Here is a 27,500-nt window from a genome sequence, read left to right on the forward strand (position 1 = left end):
TGAGACCAGTGTGTAGTGTAATGTGATATCCAGGGTTTATGAGACCAGTGTGTAGTGTAATGTGATATCCAGGGTTTATGAGACCAGTGTGTAGTGTAATGTGATATGAGACCAGTGTGTAGTGTAATGTGATATCTAGGGTTTATGAGACCAGTGTGTAGTGTAATGTGATATCCAGGGTTTATGAGACCAGTGTGTAGTGTAATGTGATATCCAGGGTTTATGAGACCAGTGTGTAGTGTAATGTGATATGAGACCAGTGTGTAGTGTAATGTGATATCCAGGGTTTATGAGACCAGTGTGTAGTGTAATGTGATATCCAGGGTTTATGAGACCAGTGTGTAGTGTAATGTGATATGAGACCAGTGTGTAGTGTAATGTGATATGAGACCAGTGTGTAGTGTAATGTGATATCCAGGGTTTATGAGACCAGTGTGTAGTGTAATGTGATATCCAGGGTTTATGAGACCAGTGTGTAGTGTAATGTGATATCCAGGTTTTATGAGACCAGTGTGTAGTGTAATGTGATATCCAGGGTTTATGAGACCAGGTCTACCAGATGAGGGTCAACCATGCAAGCCTCACTAAGATCTGCTCACCTTAATCATGTTATCTGACAACAAGAGGAGCCCGATACCACTCAGATGGTCGTGCAGTAGTTCAGACTACCAACCGGTCGTCTTCTAAACCAGCTACATAGACGGTACATCAGCATAGAGACCTCCCACAGCTCCCAGACCCCTGAAGACTCATCCATCAGGCCTCTGGGTTGTTCTGGGCTGACTGTCGTTAAGGCCGAGGTTCCAGTGGGTGGATACAGAGATGTTCTGTATGTTCTGAGTAGAACCGCTGCAGTAAATACACAGATGCTCTGCAAATTGAGCACAACCTGTATGGTGAGGCAAGACGAGGCACGTTTATTTGTAGCACATTTCAGCAGCCAGGCAATTCAAAGTGCTTTTCATGAGACATTAAACGCATCAAGACAAAGTGCAAGAAACACAAAAAGGGTCATATAAAAACGAAATGCAAAAAAAGGACATTTAAAACAAAATGCAGGGAAAATAAAATACAGGAATAAAAGTAACAGTGCAGTGTATGAATGAATAATTATATGATTATTCTTCAGTCTTCAGTCTTGATTTAAAAGAACTGAGAGTTGCAGCAGACCTGCAGTTTTCTGGAAGTTTGTTCCAGATATGTGGAGCATAAAAACTGAACGCTGGTTGTTAATCCTACACATGCACATGGTAATGATAGAACATTACCAGAACACAGGTCTCTATGACATCATGCTGGAGGTAAGTCATGCAAGATACACTACATACATTTTAAATTTTTAAATAAGTTATTAAATCATTATCATTTAAAATAATAATTATCATGATCATTATTAATGCTATTAACAGGTGTATGGTATGTGAGTATGGTAATAAGATGTTCTTATTTGATTTGTAATGTCTTTGAACCTTAAATTCTCTACTTGAATAAAACTGATGCGCTGATGTTGCCTCCTCTTGTTTTGTTTCAGTGTCTACTGTCTCCAATGGTTGTTTACCTGAGTGTGTGTGTGTGTGTGTGTGTGTGTGTGTGTGTGTGTGTACATGCATCGTGCGTATGTCTGCGGGAGTGTAGACACTGGTAAGGTGTGGAGACAGCTTGACAGTAATTGGACAGGACACTGATCCAGTGTCCAGATTGGAAGGTCAGGCGCGGTGGAAACTAGGAGTGAGGGTCAGTTATTCCTGAGTAGGAGAAGATGTATATAGACTAGGGAGCAGGCCAGCGTCTACCTGTCTGTCAGTCCTGTCCTGCTGTGTCCTGTCTGTCTGACCGGCCCTACCCTGCCTGTCTGTCTGGCTGACCGGCCCTACCCTGCGTGTCTGCCTGTCTGTCTGGCTGACCGGCCCTACCCTGCCTGTCTGTCTGTCTGACCGGCCCTACCCTGCCTGTCTGTCTGGCTGACCGGCCCTACCCTGCGTGTCTGCCTGTCTGACCGGCCCTACCCTGCCTGTCTGTCTGTCTGACCGGCCCTACCCTGCGTGTCTGTCTGGCTGACCGGCCCTACCCTGCGTGTCTGCCTGTCTGACCGGCCCTACCCTGCCTGTCTGTCTGGCTGACCGGCCCTACCCTGCCTGTCTGACTGGCTGACCGGCCCTACCCTGCCTGTCTGACTGGCTTCCCTTGTCTGTCTGTCTGCTTCTGCTCTGTCCATCACTCTTACAATCTGTTACTCTGTCCATGTCTAAGTCTATCTGTCGTCCTCTCCTATTCCTCTGTCTGTCTGTCTGTCTGTCTGTCTGTCTGTCTGGTAGGCTATCTGTCCTGTCATGCCCTGCCTGTCCTGCCTTGGCCTCCTGTCCTAAGTTACTCATCAGTCTGTCTGCTTGCCTGCCTATCGCTATGTCAGTCCTAATCCTTAAATATTACACTAGTTCACGTGATCAATCTCTGAAGAAATGGCAATACAATGAGTTCTGTACTCTGCATATTTAATACACAAAGTTTATGGTGGACCAACATTTATGCAGTCACAGTATGGTCGTCACTTTATTATGAGTTCCGGTGTGGCTTGGTTTCCTGGCCCAGGTGAGGGTTGTGGTCCTCTACTGCCATCTAGTGGACATTTGTGTCAATGGTCAACGAAGGAAAGAAAGGCATGGGCTCGAAACCTATAACCTCTTGGGTGAGCATGGAGGAAGAAAGGACAGTTATACTTGACCAAACAATGCTGCTTACTATGGTCAATGGCTTCAAGCTCTTGACTTAAAGTTTATAATGCAGGTACATATATAAATATCTCATTCTGATCTATACTGCAGTTACTGTACATATGGGTGCACTTAGTCCCTGATATCCCTCTTTATGCTGCTACCCCCCCCCTTTATCTATGGTAAATGGACTGCACTTATATAGCGCTTTTATCCCCCAAAAAAGGCCTTTACAATGAAGGCCTCTCATTCACCCATTCACACACACATTCACACACCAATGGTGGCAGCTGCCATGCAAGGTGCTAGCCTGCTCATTGGGAGCAATTAGGGGTTCAACGTCTTGCCCAAGGACACTTGGACATGTGGACAGTCGGCGCTGGGATTCGAACCGCCGACCACCGGACGACCCGCTCTACCTCCTGAGCCACGGCCGCCCCTAGTGTCTTCTCTGTGTCACTCTGGATCTGGTTTTCTCTTCTTTCCAACCTGTCTATTGTTTTAATGCTGAAACGCCTAATTTCCCCATGAGGGGATAAATAAAGTCCTATCTCATAAGTAAAGTTTGAGATCTACATTACAATGTCAGAGATCAGTGAAATATTCCTCCCGCATAACCACGGCTCAGTGAGTGTGCACAGAGGGACAGAAGAGCGGAGAGCCTGAAGTGTGTGTAACATCCATTTATTACCACATTATATGAGAAACCTGGAAATTACAAACATCCTTTTATTGAAACATTGTCTGAACATTTCAAAATCAAATTAAGAAAAGATAAAAGTTAAAAGGTGGGGATGACACTTCGACCTGAGAACCAGTACACTGATAGATGGATCTGGAGGAGAGATGGGGGGGGGAGGGGGTGCAGAATTCTGTCTCAATCATGGAGTGCAGGACATTGACAAACACAATCACTTAAATACCTCAGTTGTCAAATATTACTGTTCATCATCAAATTTGATTGGTTTTGTTTTTGGTTTGTAGGAGACCCGCCCTGGATGTCCCCATAGACCATCTTCTTATGAGGTCCTTTCAGAAGAGACCAGTACAAATATTGCTCGGATTGCTTTTGTATCACACTTGGGTTTTCAAAGCTTTGGCAAAATTGTTAGTCGCTGAAGCCAATTGGAGATTACAAAGACAGAAGGAAGGGGAGGAGCTACACGTGAGCCTGAACAAACCAATAATGTTACAAGCTGTAGATACAATACATCAAATCTGTTTTTGTTTTTTGTAGAAAAATTTAATATTCAATCATTTCTCCCCCATCTTCGTATCATTCACAAATATTTGCCTGCTATGAAAAAAATGCATGTTAAGCATTTCATAAAACAAAACTGACAATAACCAAATGATATCAATGATCAATATTGTAGTAATGATAATAAACAACTGCTCCAGATGTTGAGAATTGTATACAATGTGCTGCGCCAATCAGAATCCTCCCGACACACAGATACACACTAGAGTGGGGGTAGACTTCCCAGACTCACTATGGAGACACAGGTGATCTGCCCAGGAACGACCCCTGACCTTTCTACAAACAATCAGAAAAGTCTGGACAGGTGTATGCAAGATGGCGGACATCACCGATGCCTTGTAAGAGAGAGGCGGCATGACTGCCATTTAGCTTTCACATATCCATCTCTCCCAGATCTAAACATGTCTGGGGACCAGGGGTTGATTCTGGACCTCTCTCCCTGGCTAGGGGGCAGTGCAGGGGGCAGGAGGAGAGGACTGGGGCAGTTGCTTTAGCACCATGCAAAGAGAGAACGGTCTCCCCAACAGACAAACACCTGAACCCCTCCTCCTGTCTGCACTACCTCTCTGTCAATCTAAGCCCCCATCTCGCGCCTTTCTACACCATCACTCCATTTCGGGCTGTTCTTTTGTGTGTGTGTGTGTCTGTGTGTGTGTGTGTGTGTGTGTGTGTGTGTATGTATGTATGTATGTATGTATGTGTGCGCAGTGGGGAGGTCTGATCAGCCACTAGCAGGTACATGCACAAAAAGAGAGTACCCTATAAGTCTGCTGCCGAGAGCACTAAGAAAACACGACTATACACTTTATTCTTATTATCATAATCATTGTTTCTCTAAACACTACCAACATCAGAAGAGAGAAAGGAGGAGGAGGAAGGAGGAGGGGAAGACAGACTGGTGAGGGGGAGGGGAGGTGGAGTGGAAGGAGGAGGAGGAGGAGGAGAGATAAAAGATTAAAAGGTGGGTCTTCTTAAGCGCGCTCCCCACGAATGCGGCGCGCCAGCTGGATGTCTTTGGGCATGATGGTGACGCGCTTGGCGTGGATGGCGCACAGGTTGGTGTCCTCGAACAGGCCCACCAGGTACGCCTCGCTGGCCTCCTGCACACGGGACACACGAGAGACCAGGCACGACGTTAACATGCAATTAAGTCAAATTGGTTTTATTTGTCACATACTCCAGACTACTCTGTACTTAAGTAAAAAGTAAAGTTAGACAGTATTTTATATGTATCTTATATGTTTGTATGTATGTATGTTGTATGTATGGTGGTTTTATTTATAGATAGATAGATAGATCGATAGATGTTTATATGTATTATTATATCTATCTGTATGTATGTATGCATGTACAGTATATAGATATATATATATAAACACACACACATATAGATATATACACACACGTGTATTTGGGTCAAAGACGTGACGCTTGTTTTTTTGTGTCCTTTTGGTTAAGTTTAAATTTCTTTGGTTAAAATTTGAAAATAAACGTAAAGATTACTTGCATACATTCTTTACTGACTACCGGCCCTAAAAAGTTGTGGTTTTAATTCATTTCGAGAGAATTATTGAGTAAAAATGTCTAAGTGGTGTAACCACTAATTTTATTTTTTTCATCTTTCCCACCCTTATTTGTCACTGACCCATTTACAGAATGTACAGGAGATACGCATCCTAGCAGGTGACCTTATATCTATAAATATATGCTGCTGCGGTACTGAATGTACTGTAGCTGCTGAATAAGTCCCAGGTGAGCGAGTAGTGAGATCGGAGGGTAATTGGGGAGCAATGAGCTGGCCAAGGCAATGTCCTCGTTCAGGATCTGGATGGCCTGAGGGTAGAGGTGCCTCTCCGAGTTGGCCTTGTGGATGCGGTACCTTCTCAATATGAAGGGATGAACCATAATGTGTCAGAAATGTTATAATGGTTTATTATGCCTCCGCCAAGCGATAGCCTGGCCGGAGGCATTATGGTTTAGGGTTGGCCGTCCGTCCGTCCGATGTTTGTTAATGCAATATCTCGGGAACGCATTGATGGAATTTCTTCCCCTTTGGTACAAATGTTCACTGGCACTCAAGGATGAACTGCTTAGATCGTGGGGGTCAATGATCAAAGTTCAAGGTCACTGTGACCTCACATAATGTGTTTTTGGTCTGATGAACACAATATCTCAAAGGCTTAACAGAATTTGTTCATATTTGGGTAAAATGTCCCATTGGACTCAAAGATTACCTGATTACATTGTGGGGGTCAAAGGTCAAGGTTCACTGACCTTACAAAAGGTGTTTTTGGCCTGTTGAACATGATATCTCAAGAACGGCTTGACGGAATTTGTACATATTTGGCCAAATGTCCAGTTGGACATAATTAGATTAATTGGATTCGATTTTGGTATTCAAATGTCAAAGGTCAAGGTCACTGTGACATCACTTTTGAACGCTAACGCTGCTAGCTAGCTAACGCTAATTCTAACACCTAATGCTAGCTTCAGCTAGCTAGCTTTAACTAGCTTTAGCTAGCTTTAGCTAGCTAGCATTAGAGTTAGCATTAGCGTTAGCATTAGAGTTAGTGTTAGCTAGCTAGCATTGGCGTTAGGGTTAGGTTAGCAGTTAGTCAGGGTTAGGGTTAGGGTTAGTTAGGTTAACTGCAACTTGCATTGTTGGGCGGAGGCATTTGGCCGCTACACGGTTTTTCTAGTTTTTTTTAATGTATTATTTCTCAACCATAAAATATAAAATATACTTGTAGTAAAAGTATTTTTTCTAGATTAGAACACAGATGCTGGTAAAACGTGGGTCTGGGAGAACATTGTAAATTGTGTGCATGGCTCAAGTCTCTCTGGCAGCAGGTACCTGCAGGGCTCCGATGGCGGCGCTCTGGAAGCGCAGGTCGGTCTTGAAGTCCTGGGCGATTTCTCTCACCAGGCGCTGGAAGGGCAGCTTGCGGATCAGCAGCTCAGTAGACTTCTGGTACCGACGGATCTCACGCAGCGCCACAGTACCTGGCCTGGACGGGAAAACACACACACACATCAAGTTAAAAACATTGTCTTACTTACATAATACAACAGTTTGTTTAAGTGTGAGACACCAAAAACGACTATATCTAGGTATCATCGCATGAACAGGAAGAAAGGGTGAAGCAACTATCATCTCGCTAGGATCTATCCAATAACTAACACCTTTCTGTCTGTGGAAGTGTTCCATTCCAAAGACTTATTTCCTCTTATGTGACCTCATTCAGTCCCATTCACAGATCTGATGGGACTGGGAACATCTGAGCACAAGTCTGCCACATTTAATTTAATTTCAAACCTTTATTTATACTCGTGCAGGACTGAGGTTTCCCTTATTTACAGTGATGACGAGTTTACACAGAAACAAATCAACAAAACAAATGCAATATACAACTATTATAATTAAAAAAAGTTACAGGTCTTTCCAATGTTTGTTACATCCAGACCCAATCCTTTCATTTAAGAAGCTACTAGGAGACATGTCCAGGCATGCCCAGCCCTGTGAAGGGAGGAAGTTAATAAGGGCACGTGGAAGGAAACATGTATCTGGAATGGAATGCGTCCCGTGAGTGTCTGTCCCTCACCTGTAGCGATGGGGTTTCTTGACCCCCCCGGTGGAAGGAGCACTCTTGCGGGCAGCCTTGGTGGCCAGCTGCTTACGAGGGGCTTTGCCTCCAGTGGACTTACGGGCGGTCTGCTTGGTACGGGCCATAGCTCTGGGAGATCAGCTAGAGAGAGAGTGAAAATCCAACAAATACATGTGATTAGCTGGCACTTCTGCAAAACATAAACAGTAGTGACATAGTAGAGACCACTGACTACAGAGGACAAACCCACAAAATGCCATCAATCAACAAAGGAAAATGATGTCATTGGTTGAATGGCTGATCTAATTATGTAAACACACACCAATGGCCTATCAGAACGTGGCCTACTGAGTGGAGGCGGGATCTACAGTTCGCCACCGTTGCTGCTGGCCCCGCCCACTCAGCTGTGATGATGGCGTCTGTTTGATGCGCAACCGGGATAAAGAACCAGAGCAGAGGAGCAAAGAACTACCACTCAAACTTTGATATTTTAACAAATAACGGATACACCATTGCTTCAGATATCGCTAAGATATTGAAGCAAACACCTCAAGGAACTTGTCTATGTGTATAGAAGCGGAGAACAGCCCCCCAAGACTGCGTAAGACCGAACGGAACACGCGCAGAATTTGAACCCAGTGTTCCCCGTCTGTAGGGGAGTAGAATAGACTGCGATTCTCCGTCCTTTCGACAGTGCTGGTGTTTGTTATTTTTCTCCACGACGAAAATGCATTAATTTCTCACCAAAACATACCAGAATTTAGTCAATTCGGAACTTTAAAAACGTGAAGTTTACTTTTATTATAAAAGTGGAATATTTGCAATTACTTACCTGTGGGAAAAGTGTGTTTAAAAGGTGGGAGATATATTCAGCTTGCCTGCTCGGGTCTGTATTTCCTTCTCGTATCCACAATGGGAACGAATCGTCCAGCGGGAAAATGGCCGCTGTGTCAATCATGTCTCCCAGAATGCAACTGTGTATACAATGTTTCGCTCGCTACTTTGTATCACTTCAACGTGTTGTAAAAACACCAAAGGTATTCTAATCCATTAAGGTTTTAATTTGTTATTTTCTATTTCTGATCTTCTTTGAATCTCGGCCTTATTGGCTAAGCATGTATTTAAATGAATGTGGCAACCTGCACGGAGGACCCTGATATAAAAGCAGATGTTGCATGACTGTAGTTACACTTGTATTTTGTTTTTGACTTTCACTTGTATGTATTCTGTTGGGCTTTATTCAAACTTCATCAAGAATAATGTCTGGCTTCCCATGGTAAATATGAACAAAATTTTAGGTTTGTCACAAAATATCTTATTCAATATAAACCAGACAACACACATTTAAGGAACAACAGGTTTATTATCACCTTTGCATGTGAATTCTGGATTTTACAAATATGTTTGTTTCCAAAATTATACATATATATATAAAAAAAATCAAAGCCAGTAAAAAAAAGGGTATCACGTCAACCTGAGAGGAACACAAGTAAAAAAAAAAATAATCAAATGACCCGAAATAAAACAAAATATGCTACATATCGGCCTCTGTATTCTTTATGAGTCATTTTATAAGCATGTAATTTCAATTTGAGAACATGAACCCATTTCAATTTAATTATATGAACAGTAGAAATACACTGTAGTTGTATAAAACACCAAAATAACTATGAGGTTATTTGTGTGAACATCATGCATTACAAAAAAGAACAATCCCACAAGTGTTTGTCAATAGAGGATGATATTTCATGGTTATGCTGAGATTGGGTCCCAAAAGTGTTCACCTGAATTCCTTGCCTCTCCTCAGACCTCCAATCCGTTTAGAGAAGCAAAGGAAGGCAAACTTGAGGAATTGAATATAAACTTTTGAGATTCAGCCATAGTTTTTAAATGCAAACCCACTTACAACAGCACAAGACGTTTTACCACACAGACGACTAGCTACTCCCGTGAGATCATCATATCTGAGGTGTGTGTGTGTTTTAGTTCAACATCATGAAAGCATGTGGATAACAAGTTATCTAAACAAAGTCTTATGCTACGTCTAAAATAAACAAGACTACACACTTTACTTGTCACGATCAAAACGATTCAAATCAAGCTACTAACAAGTGAAAGAGAGGAAAGGGAGGTGAAGAACATCAGTGAGTCGTCTAAGCGCGCTCCCCACGAATGCGGCGCGCCAGCTGGATGTCTTTGGGCATGATGGTGACGCGCTTGGCGTGGATGGCGCACAGGTTGGTGTCCTCGAACAGGCCCACCAGGTACGCCTCGCTGGCCTCCTGCACACGGGACACACGAGAGACCAGGCACGACGTTAACATGCAATTAAGTCAAATTGGTTTTATTTGTCACATACTGCAGACTACTCTGTACTTAAGTAAAAAGTAAAGTAAGACAGTATTTTATATGTATCTTATATGTTTGTATGTATGTTGAATGTATATTTATATGTATTATATCTATCCATCTATCTATATACACACACATATATATATATATATATATATACACACACATGAGTATTTACAGAATGTACAGGAGATATGCATACTAGCAGGTGACCTTATATCTATAAATATATGCTGCTGCGGTACTGAATGTACTGTAGCTGCTGAATAAGTCCCAGGTGAGCGAGTAGTGAGATCGGAGGGTAATTGGGGAGCAATGAGCTGGCCAAGGCAATGTCCTCGTTCAGGATCTGGATGGCCTGAGGGTAGAGGTGCCTCTCAGAGTTGGCCTTGTGGATGCGGTACCTTCTCAATATGTAGGGATGCACCATAATGTGTCCGAAATTTTATAATGATTTATTTTTTAAACGCATTATTTCTCAGCCATAAAATATAAAATAAGGATAAAACATACTTGTAGTAAAAGTATTTTGTCTAGGTTAGAACACGGATGCTGGTAAAACGTGGGTCTGGGAGAACATTGTAAATTGTGTGCATGGCTCAAGTCTCTCTGGCAGTAGGTACCTGCAGGGCTCCGATGGCGGCGCTCTGGAAGCGCAGGTCGGTCTTGAAGTCCTGGGCGATTTCTCTCACCAGGCGCTGGAAGGGCAGCTTGCGGATCAGCAGCTCAGTAGACTTCTGGTACCGACGGATCTCACGCAGCGCCACAGTACCTGGCCTGGACGGGAAAACACACACACACACACACACACACACAGTAAAGCAAAACATTAAACATACACAGGCGGTGTGACAAATTTTCTTCCAATAAATCAAGTAAATGAAATACGTAACAGCCCTAAATACTATGTGTACATCCCTGTCCCTCACCTGTAGCGATGGGGTTTCTTGACCCCCCCGGTGGAAGGAGCACTCTTGCGGGCAGCCTTGGTGGCCAGCTGCTTACGAGGGGCTTTGCCTCCAGTGGACTTACGGGCGGTCTGCTTGGTACGGGCCATAGCTTCTGGAGATCAGCTGCAATAGAAGGATACCTTTGTTATAAAATGTTGTAAATCATCTATAGACTATAAGCATACAATGTGGGCAGTTCAAGACATTTATATCAGTAGATATTACATAATTATTCATGTTCATTGGTTCCTAAGAATCGGTGTGGATGTGATGTGCACAAGCTTTTGTTCCATCTTATATTAAACTATTATGTTGGAAAACATAGCCTACATCTTTGAGGCATGGTTTATTTATTTTTGAGTCCCAAGTGTTAATACTGTAGAGAAATGAATGCATGGGCCATCAGAACCTCACAACTTTTCGATTGTATCATAACACAGTATCCAAGGCACCCAGGATTGTAAATAGCATGCAACGAAATGTACAGCTGCGGCAGCGAATCACAGCCTGCACGTCCCTCCTTTTGACCAATGATCGCGATCGCACATTAAAGTAATCCCGCCCCTAACACATTGGAGAAGACGGACGATGGCTGCTAGAGAAGAGGAAGGAAAATTAAGACCTTGGATGTAGTAGAGGTGATAATTACTACGACGTAGCTGGGAATATTGTCAGCGAAAGTAAATAACTTTTTCAATAGTCACTGCAAGACACTCTGCCGAATCTATCAGTTAACTTTAGTTCTCAGATGACCCCTTAGATTTGGCGCAATACCGTGGCAAATTCGACGGCAGTCGAATAAAAATGTGTTTTTGGTCGTCGTTCGAGGCAGATAATGGCAAGCTTTTCAGCCACCGGTCTGACATTTTTTGCTTTCTCCAAATATATGTGTCAAACAGACAGAAATAAAAAATAAAATTATGAAATAAAAAACTGCTAGAAAATAATTTAATAAAAACACTTACCTTCTAAACAAAATAGAGAGAGATGAGTTAGTTTTAAATTAGTCTGCTCTGCAGCGTTGTTCTCAACAGTGGAGGAAGGGCTGGAAACAGAAAAAATAATGAATAGTGGTGCGTTTCCCACAATGCATCTGCTGCAACATACATGCGTCAGTCAGTTGGCTACATGTAACATGAGACCTTCCCTGTTGAATTAGGTCTGAAATATGATCATTTTGATATCTATATAAATGCATGAGAAAAAAACTGCATATAACTCCTGAAGAAGTTGGACAAATAAAAGTTTATTCTATTTTATTCTGTAGAGAATTCTATTCAGCACACAATCTGTGATATAGATATTGCAGTACTCCTGACCCCCAACTCTACAATCCATGTAAATAAAGTAATCTGCTATAGCCTACATACATTAATCGAGCAATTACTTGATTTAAATCACAACCTGTCACGTAGGCCTACGCCTGGACAAGAAAACCCAACCTTAGTAATATTGTAAGAATGTGTGTAGAAATAAATACATATATATCCGTAGAAGAACTGATATAGAAGGGATACGGAGAATTCAGATATAACTATATCAGCTACCAGTAAATCGCTATCGACTTGCAATGAGTCTGGATGTAATTAAGCATTTACAACAGCCATCCTGCAGGTGGCGCTCAAGTCAAAGTGGATATAGAGAAGCGGCTCTGAGGAAGAGCAGACGTCACGTGTTGTGTTCCAGCATGGCGGCCAGGAGAGTCAAGCGCGTGGCAGCCGGGCAACCCGGGTTTCTGGCTTTAAAACCGTCTTTAAAACCGTCGTCTGACCTCGACGACTTGACCGGCGGGCGGAGGAAGCGTGTGAATAAGAACAAGAAGAAGAGCTGGAACAAACACAGCGATATCCAAGATGTTGAAGAGTTTCTGGACGACGTGAGGCTCCAGGAAAGGGCCACGGGGTAAGCATGCGTTTCTGGTCAATAGCAGTAGCAACCGAGCTAGCCAGTTCTGCCTGTTACTAAACTGTAACTATGCATTAACTACCAACATTAAATGTGTTTAACAGAGGTCTGATAGCCGAGAGGTCCGACGAAAGTCTATTCTTCTTGGACGTTGGGGAACAGAAGAAACCAGCCCTGAAAGGTAACGTAATTGCCTGGCTAGCTATAATCAGCAAGCTAGCTAGCTAATATCTAACGTTAGCACTCTGTATGTAGCTGTGGGGCCTCATATGATCCAGCTACCAGTGTTTCTGTTTGTGTGGTCTTCCAGAACCGGAGGTAGGGAAGAACGGGAAAGCAGTGAAGCCTCTGAGGATAGACCTGATCCTACAACATGATTCTCTTGTGTCTGCACCCAAAGAGTGAGTTTGACCCCTTTCCCTCTGCTCTTCATCCCGTCACCCGTCTCCCTGACCCTCACCCTTTCACCTACCTTCAATCTTTGCCTTCTTACACGGCCCATTCATCCAAATCACCCCCACCATCTCACCCACTCATATCATGATACCGGACCCTGCTGCTCTCTCCCATCACCCCCTTACCCATCAGTATTGAGCCCGTTAGCTTGGGTTAGTGTTACTCCAGCCATCCATGTCCAGTTAGCTTGGGTTAGTGTTACTCCAGCCATCCATGTCCAGTGATGATTCCATCCTTGCGCTCACAGTATTCTCTTCGGAGAATGTGAAGACAGCCATGGAACTCAGGGGGTTGTTGTGTGAACGGCCCTCTGGGAACTGAGGGCATCAGGTTGAGCTCCATCCCTCCCTCATATCCCATATCATAGCCTATAACATACATAATGGACACGGTCATCTATGATTGGATGGGATAAGTAGAGGAGGATGATGGAGACTTCGGATAGTAAATTGCCAGTTTGGGAATCTTTAAAATGTCTAGCAGCGTACCCAGGACTGGATGATTAGTGCTCATGAGATACGGTATAGATAAGGTAAGGACAAGCGATCACAAGAATTCCAATATACCTACCGTGTTACACATGGTAAATAAACTTTCTGTTCTGTCCACTCCAGTATGCTCCATCTCCAACCACTAGTATTATAAGGGGCATTCAGGCCACCATACTTTTCCCCATGAACTATGAACCTTTGGGGGTAACTCGCCATGTTCACACCAAAGGCGGCGGGGTCTATGAGCGGGTGCATGGGGGACTTTACACGCCCTAAAAAGCCCCTGCTTGCGAGGTAGTGCTCTTGCCGGGGGGAAGTTACTTTGTGGGTTGGGCGGCAATGCTTAACATTTCTGATTGGCTGAGTAGAAAGCCTGCTGGCAAAGTTTTATTTCAATGGTGATATGTTTAAATTCACTATGCTACAAAAAGCATCTGTGTTTAGTAGGGCTGCCCCCTGAAAGTCGACGCGTCGAAGCATCAGTCGGAGACCCTTAAGTCGACAGAGATTCTTTAAGTCGATTTCTGCTCCACTGTCAAGGACTAGGAGGTGGACTAAGATCAAGGACAGGCCAATCATTCGTTTTAGACCTAGGCTATTACCGTAGCTATTTGTTGGGCTGTAAAAGAAGAGTTAAGACTGATATAGCAGAGGGAAGAAGGCAGGGAGCCCCTCTCCCCTCCGCTAAGCGTGTAGCCTAGCCTAGCCTACTATGCGCCAGCAATCACGTGCATTTCCCAAATGGAATATCACACTGCTTTCCTAAATCAATCTTCTTGTATATCCAATGGTAAAAATAGGGTCTCCCATAGACAGCTTGAGCTCTAACGTCTGTGAAAATGCTTTAGTGACAGCCAAAACATTTCCTTGTTGACTGCTGCCCAACTATGAGCCGATTCGCGCAAGCATTCAAATGCGCAGTTGAGGAGACTATCGTCAAATTGCCCAACCCTAATGTAGGATATGTGAAACTGTATAAAAACATGGGGCATCCGAAGTAGATGGACAATGCTAGATGATTCATGTTTAACAAGAAAACAGGTGTATTTTATTGTGCAGCCTGCAATTTTGAGTTGAAAGTTTCACAGCTCTCCCGACTCCGGCGGTCTCCCCTCAGCCTAGACATATGGGGGGGAACGAATCTCCCGACATGTCACAAAATGGATATGAAGACAAAATGTTTAAGATATTGATAACCTGTCTATTAATTATCTCGATTATTAGTGGTCCAAACTATGGACAATGCAAGAAAGAGGGATGGGCTGCACTTGAAACAAGCTATCAAACACATTCGGAGGCAGCGGAGAGGATTTTAGAGGAGCGGAAATATGAGCAAGGCTAATAATTTATTTTGAAACTTTATTCTACTTTTTTGTTCAACGGAAAATAATAAACACCAATCAAGGTAAAATAGCCCAATAAAGGCTATTCAAGCATAACCTAAATGGACGAAAGTTCGTTCAGAAAAAGATTGAACAAAATGAAGCATCCCTCCATCTTATTCCACAAACCGATAGCCAGGCTATTCTAGCTATTTAAAATGCTGTAATTATGTAACTGTCATTCTCGTTGATTTCAAATACCCTAACCTACTCAGAAATGTGCCTTGGCAACAATTGATTGTTTCTATAGGCTACCAATATAGGCCTAACCAAAATAATCACGGAAACTTGATGTCAAGTGATTTTCTGATAGCCAGGAGAAAGAGAAAAAACACATCGACGATTCGACGCGTCGCTTTGAACACCAAGTCTGAGTCGAATCACAAAATCCTGAGTCGAAGACAGCCCTAGTGTTTAGCGATCGCATTGATTTTCCAAATTAATTTTCTAAAACGGAATCAATCCCCCACACAGGCGCTGCTTTCCTAGTTCAATATTGTTCAATATTGTTGTAACTAAGACATCTGATGGAAACAATGCCTATAGACATTAGGTTTATAAGTCTGTGATCACAACCAAAACACTTCCATGTTTACGGCAGAGCATTGCGGGGATTTCTCAAACTAAACTGCATAAAGCGCAGTCTGAAGGCCATCTACATGGATAGTTCTAGCGCATTGTGTTGCCTCCGTGTATGAAAGGCGCTATACAAATAAAGTTTGATTTGATTCTAGGGAATACAGAGTTCTAGGGGATTTTCCCCCGGTGGAAAAGTACAGGGGGCTTTCTGGGTGTCAAAGGGCCTATAGTTTATAGTAGCCTATAGTTTATACTAGCCTATAGTTTATACTAGCCTATAGTTTATAGTAGCCTATAGTTTATAGTGGCCTATAGTTTATAGTGGCCTATAGTTTATAGTAGCCTATAGTTTATAGTAGCCTATAGTTTATAGTAGCCTATAGTTTATACTAGCCTATAGTTTATAGTAGCCTATAGTTTATAGTAGCCTATAGTTTATACTAGCCTATAGTTTATAGTAGCCTATTGTTTATAGTAGCCTATAGTTTATACTAGCCTATAGTTTATAGTAGCCTATAGTTTATAGTAGCCTATAGTTTATAGTGGCCTATAGTTTATAGTAGCCTATAGTTTATAGTGGCCTATAGTTTATACTAGCCTATAGTTTATAGTAGCCTAGTTTATACTAGCCTATAGTTTATAGTGGCCTATAGTTTATAGTAGCCTAGTTTATAGTAGCCTATAGTTTATAGTAGCCTATAGTTTATAGTGGCCTATAGTTTATAGTGGCCTATAGTTTATAGTAGCCTATAGTTTATAGTAGCCTATAGTTTATAGTAGCCTATAGTTTATAGTGGCCTATAGTTTATAGTAGCCTAGTTTATAGTAGCCTATAGTTTATAGTGGCCTATAGTTTATAGTAGCCTAGTTTATAGTAGCCTATAGTTTATAGTAGCCTATAGTTTATAGTAGCCTAGTTAAAGTACTTTGGACTTGAGTTTTCGCCTCATGAGACCATCCTGATCTTGTGAGCTCACTTTTTTTTTTGTTGCGCAAAAAATCAGTCTGAATATTCTCCGTAGAGATCCGTTTGTGCTTGATGGGAAAACGGTCTAGCCAAGCAGTGTTCTAAAAGGTAGTACAAACGACTACGCTGGGCGAGGAGAAGTTGAATTTAGCATGTGATCGATGGTGATAGACAGATGGTTCAACCAATCGCCTGCCAAGTATTTTTGAAAGTGCCTGCCCTTTTCCAACAGTTTCCAACAGATAGTTCCCAGATGGTTACACAAAGCAAACCATCTGGCGCCTCAGGTTAAACATAAAAAGTACTAGATGTATAGGCACCCATTGGTGTTGGCTTGTGTTGTCTGTGTGAAGAATTCCTGTTGCCTTATGACCACTTCCTCCACCTCCCCTCCAGTGTCCTGGCCTACCAGCAACCCAACGCCAAGAAATTGCGCCGGCAGGCTGAGCAGCAGGTCGCCAGAGCCAAGTTACCGCAGAGACAGAAGAGGCTGTTAAATCGCAGGACGACAACGCCTTGGACCAAGAAGCAGCCAATGACCAACAATCATCCAGAGAGACCCTTCTTTGACCTTTGGGGGGCAGAGAGTGAGTGGATAGTTTTGAGGAGGGGGAGAGAGGGAGAGAGAAGGAGAAGGAAGGATTCTTTTATTTATTCTTTATTTAACCAGGAGGGTCCCATTGAGATCTATTTTTCAAGGGAGACCTCGCCAAGAACGGCAGTAGTTAAATATACAGTTTATCGCATAACTCGTATTTTTTCGACCTTCTACATGTGAAAATGCACTGGAATGGCAGTCAAACCCGTAACTTCCCTCCTGTGAACTCGTACAGATCGATGTACTCCCAGTTGCGCTCTCTGACATCACACAGCCCTCTAAGCAAGATGCCAGCCCCCATGGGTATGGCGACAAAGAATTTTAGGGCAACGTAAAGTAAATTTGTACATTGTTATCAAAATAATACAAATGATTATGCACTACAATCTGCTATGTGTATGTAATGATGCCCAAATATGTTGACGAGATAGCTATAGCTAGCTAACATTAAGGTAAACCTGAACGTGACCATGCAAACGGCGAAAAGTCGATGTCAATAAATAAAATGTAACGTACGATTTCTTAGCATAGCGAAGTTAGGCATACAATGTTTAGCTTGCCAGCTCTGACAATGTGCCAAATCTCAAGCTTTTACCATATCGGCTTGTTTACATTTATCCAGAATGCCACGCATTCAGACAGTTGGCCTGGAACGCTATGAAGTTGAGTCGTGACTTGAAGTCGTAACTTACGGGCTCAAAATCCTATCTGGAACTCGGCGTAGGACTTTGCTCTTTGACGCACGACGGATATGGAAACCCTTTTCTGAATGCATCTCAAGTTAGTTGTGACCCCAACGTGAGAACAAGCTCCGCCCCCGGCCCCTGGGCTGGTGAGGACGGGCGTCCTGCTTATTCCCACGTCTTCCCTGGGCCGTGCCTGGGGGAGCTCAACCATGCAGGGCACAAGTTATGATAGAGCAGATGGCTATAGGCACAAATAATTGCGTCTTTTGTTTACAGTGCACGCTAACGTGTGTTTCTTTAACGTGTCCTCGCAGCTGAAGACACAGCCGACCCCTACTTCCTGGAACAGACCGGCAAGAAGCGTGTCAAGGTGAGAGACTTTTCTTCTCGGCTTAAGACTCGTCTGTGACATGTACAGCCTGTTACTATAAACAAACGGAGCTGTGGAAATCACTGCTGGTTCCAACGGTGTCTGTGTGAAGATTAGATGTGCCTACCAGTTCAATTACTAAACCCTTGCTCCTGTCTGTTGCCGTAGCGACCAGAAAAGATGAATGAGAAGCCGTCTGTCCTGCCGGCGGTGGAGATCATTGCTCCCGGAGGCTCCTACAACCCAGACTTCTTCTCTCATCAGGTAGGTAGCTAACACATGACACCGCAGGCGCCCCGAGCTGCTTCTGCGTCGGACCCAATATGGGATCAAGAAACACTCGGGTTAGAGTCTAAAACGCTAGTGTTGATTTGGTTGGTTGACTGACTGACTGCTCCTCCCCCCCTATAGGCTCTGCTGCTGGAGGCCCACGAGGTGGAGGTGAAGAAGCAGAAAGAGGAGCAGAGGGTGGAGAGGCAGCTGGCTGTCAACAGGGAGGACCTCGTCACAGAGGTGAGCTCTAGGGGATTTCCCCCAAAAGTCACCAGCTAGCGCTTATTACAACCTATTACAACTAGTGTTACACGGCAGTGTTTCCTGTGGAACTGATCTCTTGGTGTGGTGGTGTGTGAAAAAAAAGTCTGATTTCGAAACCAAAGCGGGGGATCGGAGACCGCCCTTCTTCCTCCCTTGTTCCTCTCTCCTGTCCCCTTCCTATAAGTAGGCCTATAAAGATGGCCTAACTTCTCGTAAGGCTGGTAAAGTCCTAGAGCTTAAAATGTAATTAATTACATGTAACTGGACGGGATAAAACAGTAACCACACAAGCACTTAATAAATCATATCGTTTATAGACATATTTTAATCAGATGTATTGTAGGTTACCATTATAACAGCAGCTGTTATAATTGTAACAGCTGCTGTTTTCTGTTATTTTGATTGGCATTTTTTAGGTGGCTGGAGGAACATTAACGCAAGCTAGTGTTAGTTCTGCCAGCCAAAAAGACCGTTGCACAATCCATCAGGCAGCGCTGCACCTGACTCGCACGAAAGTTGCAGAACCTACTCGCGCTTGTGGTTTATGTCTCCTTGACAACACTCGCTTGAAGGGCTGACTGACCGACGGACAGACAGCAGCGCGTAGCTCAAATGGAGCAGCTCCACTTCGGCTCAAACTGTATTTTCAGATAACGTTACGTAACGTTAGCAACACACGGCCAATTTATCATGTATTATTGACACCAGCATGAGGCATTCCTCTTGCCCGACCAGAGTTTACTGGTCCCTGGGAAGCGGGCAAAACTGTTAGCCTACTACAGGTAGCTTGCCTTGTTCCTTAATCCCCCGGTGTGAATCATGGCTAGCCGGCAATAACCTAGCCTACCTGACTGGTCTCATCATTCTCCTCTCTCTTCCTCTTCAAAAATCGTCGTATGCCCATCTGGAAAATTGCATTGATATTAGGTTATAGGATCCGCTAGTTGTCATCAGGGAATTATAAAACCAAAGGCTTTTCCAACGTGCTTGAGATGGGCAGGAGCTGTCGGCACGTCTAACTGTAGCTATAACGGCACCTAGATTACTAACAAATGTATTTTAGACAGTAGGCTAGGAATTTTGACCCCTTTCCCTCTGCTCTTCATCCCGTCACTCGTCTCCCTGACCCTCACCCTTTCACCTACCTTCAATCTTTACCTTCTTACCCTGCCCATTCATCCAAATCACCCCCACCATCTCACCCACTCATATCATGATACTGGACCCTGCTGCTCTATCCCATCACCCCCTTACCCGTCAGTATTGAGCCCGTTAGCTTGGGTTAGTGTTACTCCAGCCATCCATGTCCAGTGATGATTCCATCCTTGCGCTCACAGTATTCTCTTCGGAGAATGTGAAGACAGCCATGGAACTCAGGGGGTTGTTGTGTGAACGGCCCTCTGGGAACTGAGGGCATCAGGTTGAGCTCCATCCCTCCCTCATATCCCATATCATAGCCTATCACATACATAATGGACACAGTCATCTATGATTGGATGGGATAAGTAGAGGAGGATGATGGAGACTTCGGATAGTAAATTGCCAGTTTGGGAATCTTTAAATGTCTAGCTGCGTACCCAGGACTGGAATGATTAGTGCTCATGAGATACGGTATAGATAAGGTAAGGACAAGCGATCACAAGAATTCCAATATACCTACTTGTTACACATGGTAAATAAACTTTATATAAATAAACCGGCAATAACCTAGCCTACCTGACTGGTCTCATCATTCTCCTCTCTCTTCCTCTTCAAAAATCGTCGTATGCCCATCTGGAAAATTGTATTTATATTAGGTTATAGGATCCGCTAGTTGTCATCAGGGAATTATAAAACCAAAGGCTTTTCCAACGTGCTTGAGATGGGCAGGAGCTGTCGGCACGTCTAACTGTAGCTATAACGGCACTTAGATTACTAACATCTATTTTAGACAGTAGGCTAGGCATTTTGAGGAGTAGGCCTAGGTGCCAGCACCAGTGTTTGGCCCAATTCAAACACTGGTTAACACCATGGTAATATTTGAGCGTCAATAGCCTACCTATCTTTCGTTGTAACCTCATGCCGCTCACTGAAGAAAAAATCCCTTCACGCGCCGAGACTTCCGATCACCTCAGAAAGGAGCAGCATGGAGCGGCACAGAGCGCGCGGCCTATAGGCTCTTAGTCTTATTGAAAATAAATAGTCCTAATGTGGGTGCGACAGTGGTTTTGAACGCGCATTTTATTTTTTTAAATACTTTTTTTTTTGTTAAAAACGGTTCGGTATTAGAATTCCCCAACGTTCGGTACTTATTGTAGGTCAAATGTAGTCTCTCTCCAGACTTATGTTGAATCGCTGCGCTCCGCATACTACATAAGAGTCTGGGCCGTTTCGCTGTCCCAGCTGGTGTTCTGAAGGCGTATTGACGGTTCAAAATTGAGTCACAGGTCGTAGCAGCAAATGAGAGATGCTGGCCCAGGTTAGATCAGCGGGGCTGATCGCCAAAATCGTTACTGATTGGTGTCGCCGGGATTCCTGCAAAACCAATGAATTGCCAAGAATTGAACGCCAGATTTTTGCATGAAGTGTCCCAGACCCACAGAGATCTGCAGTAACGTAGTTAGCGTAGCTTAAGTAGCGTATCAGGAGAAGGCACTCATGGGTCTGGTGTTGAGACTACACAGTATCCTGAAATGTTGTCTTTTTTTTTAATACTTTTTTGGGGTAAAAACGGTTCAGTATTAGAATTCCCCAAAGTTTGGTACTTATTGTAGGTCCAACCTGTCTCTGGTGTGAGTGATGGAGAGGATGTGCCTGCGCCCATTGTTGTAGTGAGCCTCAGCTTCAGTTGAGAGGGAAGAGTAAGCTAACATTGACCTAATGTTAACCCAGCTATTTGGCCAACCCTCCAGCTTGCTTTCAAACTCTAGTCCCAGGCCCTGCTGAGGCCTACCGTATGTAGTCCCAGGCAGAGCAGGGCTGGCTATTGCTGCCTGTCTAGTGAATAAGCTAGTGTAGAACCCCCATAACCTGGACGATAGAAACATCCGATATTTGATATTATGTTTATTGACATCAGTGACAATTTAACTTGCTAGCGAAATAGGGGTGCTCCGATTCCACTAAGCCACGATCCGATCCGATTCCTGGGGTCACGATCCGATTCCAGAATCGATTCTCGATTCAAACGATTCTCGATTCCAGAACCTAGAATCGATTCTCAATTCTCAATGGATTTTCTACAAAGACAAACTTTAGGATCTACTCCAGTCCGATATGGGCTAAGAAAGTGGAATATAGCAGAATAAAGAGTATAATATTATGTAGTTTTATATTGGACAAAAAAATTATTAATGGCATGCTGAACTTGACATTCAACCTCTCAAGTATAACAGTCATGAACTTTAAACTTCCAGTATTTCTCAATTCACTCAGTGACCATGCTGAACTTTAATAAAACAAGGAAAGTATTTCTCTTCAACTTCCAAGTATTTCTCAATTCACAGTTTGCTGAACTTGCATAAAATATTCTAATATAAGTCAAAGTGCTGTCAAGGAAAACGGTTGTAATACAAAAAATAAAAATGCAGTTACATAAATGAAATTGGAAGGGTTAGGCTAGCTGCCTTTTTCATTTATCAGAACAACCTTGCCTCTTTCAAAAATAAAATCGTAATTCTTGCAGATGGGGTGAGCCATGTCAAGCTCCTTCTTGTAGATGGGGTGAGCCATGTCAAGCTCCTTCTTGCAGATGGGGTGAGCCATGTCAAGCTCCTTCTTGCAAATGGTGTGAGCCATGTCAAGCTCCTTCTTGCAGATGGTATGAGTCATGTCAAGCTCCTTGCCTGAGAGAAAGTAGATGCCCTCATCTGTGACGGGGCAGGCTGTATTCCTTGCTTGTCCTCATTTCCCATGATTTCATCAACTAACGTTGCATGCGACGCCACACCAGATAAACGTTACAAGTAGAGGCGAACTAGCTAACTGTTGTGAACGTTTGAGCTACTTGTTGTTCTTTTCAAGTTAACTTTCGAGCTACGCTGCTAACGTTAGCATAGCCTTTACTAGCCACAATGCCTGGCTGCACATGTTCTGTTGCAGCGACAACTACGGAAGCCGGAAAGAGAGAACGGTGGTGGCGAAACAGCACGGAGGAGGAAAGGAGAGAGAGGAAAAAAAGAAGAATCGATTCTTGGGAGTTGGGAATCGATTCAGGAATCGTGGCATTAAGAATCGCGATCCTTTCAAGAATCAATTCTTTGGAGCACCCCTACTAGCGAACAACAAAATGTTTCACGAAATGTCATTATTTGAAACAACCAGACTTTTCTTGAAACTAGAAAGCTAAAAACACAACTCTTCTGATCATATGCAATACAATAGCACATTGTTCTCGGGCCGCAGTCGTGATGCCTACTCAAACGCAATTATACACGCACGCCGCTGATGCTCCATTTTTGTTTACGGGTCGATCACCGGTGTCAGCGAAGAAAGGATTTCCAGAAATCCAAGGTTCTCGCAAAATTTGGACCAATCACAAATCTGTTTACAAGCGCATGGTGTTGAAGGCGTATTCAGAACCAGAGCAGATCGTTTGCTCTGTCCATATTGCTGTGTGAACACGAATTGAGCTAAGGTCAAAGTGCAACATTGTAACATATTATTCTCTGAATCGGAACAAATTCAGGTATGAAAGTGGCCTAAGTCTACCTTGGACAAACTGCCTCAAAATGAATTGCTATGGTACCAGACACCAGACATGGTACCAGGGCTCAGATTGATTGATAGCCTTACACATAAGATATTGCAAATACTAATTTAATAAAACAATATATTGACTTCTAAAGCCATCTTTTGTATAATGTCTATTCAGTGTCTTACTGGTCTGCCACAATAATGTAATGCATTTTAATTGAAATATCTTTAATTGTGTTTTCCTCAGCAAAAAATATGCAATTAATTAATTACAAATGATGCAAGTAGATTCATTTTAAAAATCTATTGTCAGCCCTAGTTCTAAACTACAGTGCCTCTACAGTATCAGACAGAACGGCCAGTCAAAAATTGGGTCGCTGGAGTAAATGGCCTGTTGGTAGAATCATGGTTTGTCGTTTTAGAACAATTCATAGAATAATACATGTGAATTGTTCAGGAAAGGTCTATAATGCATAATAATAACCTACATTGACATTAAACCCAGTCAATATAACCATATAGATTAGCAACTTGCCCTGATATGTATGAAATTAAGATTTAAACTTGTTTTGTAGACGTTCTGTTTCTGACCTATTAGGTAACGAGTATCAAATCAGTTGTTTCGGTATTTTGTATCAGTATGTAAATTCTTTCAGTATTGAGTATCGTGATGCTTAACTTTGTATTGGTATCGAAGTTAAAAAAAACGTGGTATCGTCACAATACTAATTACCACAGTAATGCAACTAGCTACTGTAAATGAAAATCTTACTTGGTTTAGTTTAGATTTCAAAGAACACGCTGAGTGGTCGGTCAAGCTGGTTTTAAACGAAGGCAATAGTTTTATTCTGTTACGATTCTGCAGAGTCGGACTCTAGCACAGGAAGTGAATCCGGGCTGAGTGAGTTAACTTGAGGACGAGGTAGATGGGTTATACCGTGAAAAAGGAAGTGACACAGTTTCAGGATGAAGAGGACAGGGAAGTGATGTCACACAGGAAGAATTTGTAGTTTTAAGACTGATCTATGAGAACGAACTACAAAGTTAGAACAGCAGTCAAGTAGGAAAACAAAACACTTTGGTGACACTTGAATTTCATTCACACTACTGCCCCGTGTGTGTGTGTGTGTTTGTGTTCCTGCTCATGTGTGTGTTACCCCTGCAGGAGACGGTCTTCCAGGAACAAGTGGAAGGGCTTCTGGAGGAGAAGGAGGAACAGGAAGAGTCTGGAGAGGAAGAGGATGTTCCCATCGGTGCAATGCTCCAGCAGGAGAAGAAGACGGAGAAACAGAGGAGGAAGGAGAGAATTGAGAAGATAAAGGTATGGAGTCTCGGGCGTTATCTCTCTGTCTCTAGCTAACCATCTCTCTCCATCCACCTCATCTATGTTTTACAGTCTGACTCGCGGGGGGGGGGGGGGGGTTGTGTTTGGTGTAACTGTGGTTTTAATAAATTGTTTAATGTTTGATGTGTCTTGGGAGGATGTCTCAATAAAGATCAAGTCTCTCGCTATCTCGATTTTACTCACTCACTCTCTACCTCTGCTCTCTCCCTCTCTACCTCTGCTCTCTCTCTCTCACTCTCTACCTCTGCTCTCTCTCTCTCACTCTCTACCTCTGCTCTCTCTCTCTCACTCTCTACCTGTGCTCTCTCTCCATCTCTGCTCTCTCTACCTCTGCTCTCTCTCTACCTCTGCTCTCTCTCTACCTCTGCTCTCTCTCTACCTCTGCTCTCTACCTCTGCTCTCCATCTCTACTTCTGCTCTCTCTCCATCTCTACCTCTGCTCTCTCTCTCCATCTCTACTTCTGCTCTCTCTCTCCATCTCTACCTCTGCTCTCTCTCCATCTCTACCTCTGCTCTCTCCATCTCTACCTCTGCTCTCTCTCCATCTCTACCTCTGCTCTCTCTCCATCTCTACCTCTGCTCTCTCTCCATCTCTACCTCTGCTCTCTCTCTCCCTCTCTACCTCTGCTCTCTCTCTCTCCATCTCTACCGCTGCTCTCTCTCTCCATCTCTACCTCTACCTCTGCTCTCTCTCCATCTCTACCTCTGCTCTCTCTCTCCATCTCTCCCTCTGCTCTCTCTCTCCATCTCTCCCTCTGCTCTCTCTCTCCATCTCTACCTCTGCTCTCTCTCTCCATCTCTACCTCTGCTCTCTCTCTCCATCTCTACCTCTGCTCTCTCTCCATCTCTACCTCTGCTCTCTCTCTACCTCTGCTCTCTCTCTACCTCTGCTCTCTCTCCATCTCTACCTCTGCTCTCTCTCTCCATCTCTACCTCTGCTCTCTCTCCATCTCTACCTCTGCTCTCTCTCCATCTCTACCTCTGCTCTCTCTCCATCTCTACCTCTGCTCTCTCTCTCTACCTCTGCTCTCTCTCTCTCTCTACCTCTGCTCTCTCTCTCTACCTCTACCTCTGCTCTCTCTCCATCTCTACCTCTGCTCTCTCTCCATCTCTACCTCTGCTCTCTCTCTCCACCTCTACCTCTGCTCTCTCTCTCCACCTCTACCTCTGCTCTCTCTCTCCATCTCTACCTCTGCTCTCTCTCTCCATCTCTACCTCTGCTCTCTCTCTCCATCTCTACCTCTGCTCTCTCTCTCCATCTCTACCTCTGCTCTCTCTCTCCATCTCTACCTCTGCTCTCTCCCTCCCTCCCTCTCCACCTCCATCTCTCCCTCTCTACCTCTGCTCTCTCCCTCCCTCCCTCTCCACCTCTGCTCCGCCCCCTCCAGGAGCAGCAGCGTCGGAAGTCGCGCACGTCGACGGACCGCCGGCAGCAGCTCTTCCAGCTGCGCTCCATCCAGTCGTCCCTGAAGCTGCGCGAGCAGAGGACCCGGGAGAGGATGCAGCAGCGCCGGGCCAAGCGGGAGGCCCAGAAGGCCCTGCCCCGACGCCTCGGCCGGCTGAAGTGAGTACGCGCCCCGCCGTCCCCCGACGCCAGGCCCGGGGCTCCTCACCACAGAACCCAGGAGCCCCATGTATGGTCTTCTAGCTTCACTCGTCTCCCAGTGTTGCTGTAGTCTGGGGTTGAATGTGTGTTTAGAACCCCTCTGGGCTGAGTTTCCCAGAGGCATCGTAGTGCAGCGCTATGATGAACGCCATAGCTTACGATGAACGTAGCGCTACGATGCCTCTGGGGAAACTCAGCCCTGGTCTCGCCTAGCCGACCGATCTCCACACTTGGTTTTTAGCTGTGCCAGTGCTGGAGACGGGTGTGGCTGTAACCCAACATCATTATGGAATAGAGGGGAAAAAACGCTGTGTTGCTCTAAACCTCTCTCAATCGTCTTGGGTGGCGCTGAGCTCGTTTTTCAACGGAGCCCTTGTAAAATGGTGTCAGGGGATTGAATCTGATTCCGTTGATTCTGATTCGGCGCTGGTATTGAACGGTGCCAACGCCAGAGTCTTTGACCCTTCCTCCTTTAATGTTACTTGTTGGCCGGGGGCGGGATCAGTGAATCAGACACTGGCTAATAGTCGGAACCTAAGGCGCTCATTGGTCTATTTTTGTGCGTGGCGACGCACCAAAGACAGCAAACGTCTGGTTGTCCCTCCGTCGGGTTGTTGACCTGCAGTTCTGTGTTGCTACCACAAGAGGCAGTGGTTTTGTGTGCATGGCTGTAAGCCAGCGCACCTAGAATAGCGTTTGTCCGGTTATCACTCCCTCCCTTCCTCCGGTCAATGTTGACCTGCATTTCTCTGTTGGCACCACAAGAGGCAGTAGTCCCAGCACACCAAAATAAAGAGGGACACCAAAATCAACCTGTCGATCTCCACTGCACAAGTAGAGTAGTGGTCAGATCATAGGACTCACACCCGGGAGACGGGGGTTCAAGACCCTGGTGGGGATGACTTTATGGGACTATACCCCAAGCCTCCACACGTTCATCCTTTCACTACAATCTTTGTATCCCTTACCTTTGTCCAGAAACAGAAGTTGAACCAATTGCAGCAAAATAACTAACGTTACAGGAA

The 27,500-nt window shown here is 44.2% G+C and overlaps 3 protein-coding genes across 3 annotated transcripts in view; 1 reads left to right on the plus strand and 2 right to left on the minus strand.

Annotated features, from left to right (window-relative positions):
- Positions 1-3,385: 3,385 nt before the first annotated feature.
- Positions 3,386-8,541, minus strand: LOC311314807 (histone H3.3A). Its single transcript, XM_084445306.1, has 4 exons — positions 8,410-8,541; positions 7,575-7,718; positions 6,827-6,980; positions 3,386-5,072 (listed from the first exon to the last, which is right to left on the minus strand). The coding sequence occupies exons 2-4, from the start codon at positions 7,700-7,702 to the stop codon at positions 4,944-4,946; spliced, it is 411 nt and encodes a 136-aa protein (XP_084301432.1). The 5' UTR covers positions 7,703-7,718; positions 8,410-8,541; the 3' UTR covers positions 3,386-4,943.
- Positions 8,542-9,013: 472 nt separating this feature from the next.
- On the minus strand, positions 9,014-11,960 carry LOC311314818 (histone H3.3A). Its single transcript, XM_084445316.1, has 4 exons — positions 11,845-11,960; positions 10,859-11,002; positions 10,553-10,706; positions 9,014-9,859 (listed from the first exon to the last, which is right to left on the minus strand). Exons 2-4 carry the CDS (start codon positions 10,984-10,986, stop codon positions 9,731-9,733), a joined length of 411 nt encoding a protein of 136 aa, XP_084301442.1. The 5' UTR covers positions 10,987-11,002; positions 11,845-11,960; the 3' UTR covers positions 9,014-9,730.
- Positions 11,961-12,563: 603 nt separating this feature from the next.
- Positions 12,564-27,500, plus strand: part of nop53 (NOP53 ribosome biogenesis factor) — a 25,314-nt gene continuing 10,377 nt past the window's right edge. The window contains exons 1-9 of the mRNA XM_084445233.1: positions 12,564-12,781; positions 12,889-12,965; positions 13,095-13,185; positions 17,056-17,246; positions 18,258-18,313; positions 18,482-18,577; positions 18,725-18,826; positions 24,690-24,845; positions 26,258-26,433. Coding sequence (XP_084301359.1) covers positions 12,567-12,781; positions 12,889-12,965; positions 13,095-13,185; positions 17,056-17,246; positions 18,258-18,313; positions 18,482-18,577; positions 18,725-18,826; positions 24,690-24,845; positions 26,258-26,433 — 1,160 coding nt within the window. The 5' untranslated portion in view covers positions 12,564-12,566. The remainder of the gene's footprint in view (positions 12,782-12,888; positions 12,966-13,094; positions 13,186-17,055; positions 17,247-18,257; positions 18,314-18,481; positions 18,578-18,724; positions 18,827-24,689; positions 24,846-26,257; positions 26,434-27,500) is intronic.

The sequence above is a fragment of the Borostomias antarcticus genome (genome assembly GCF_949987555.1).
Source record: "Borostomias antarcticus genome assembly, chromosome: 1".
NCBI lineage: Eukaryota > Metazoa > Chordata > Actinopteri > Stomiiformes > Stomiidae > Borostomias > Borostomias antarcticus.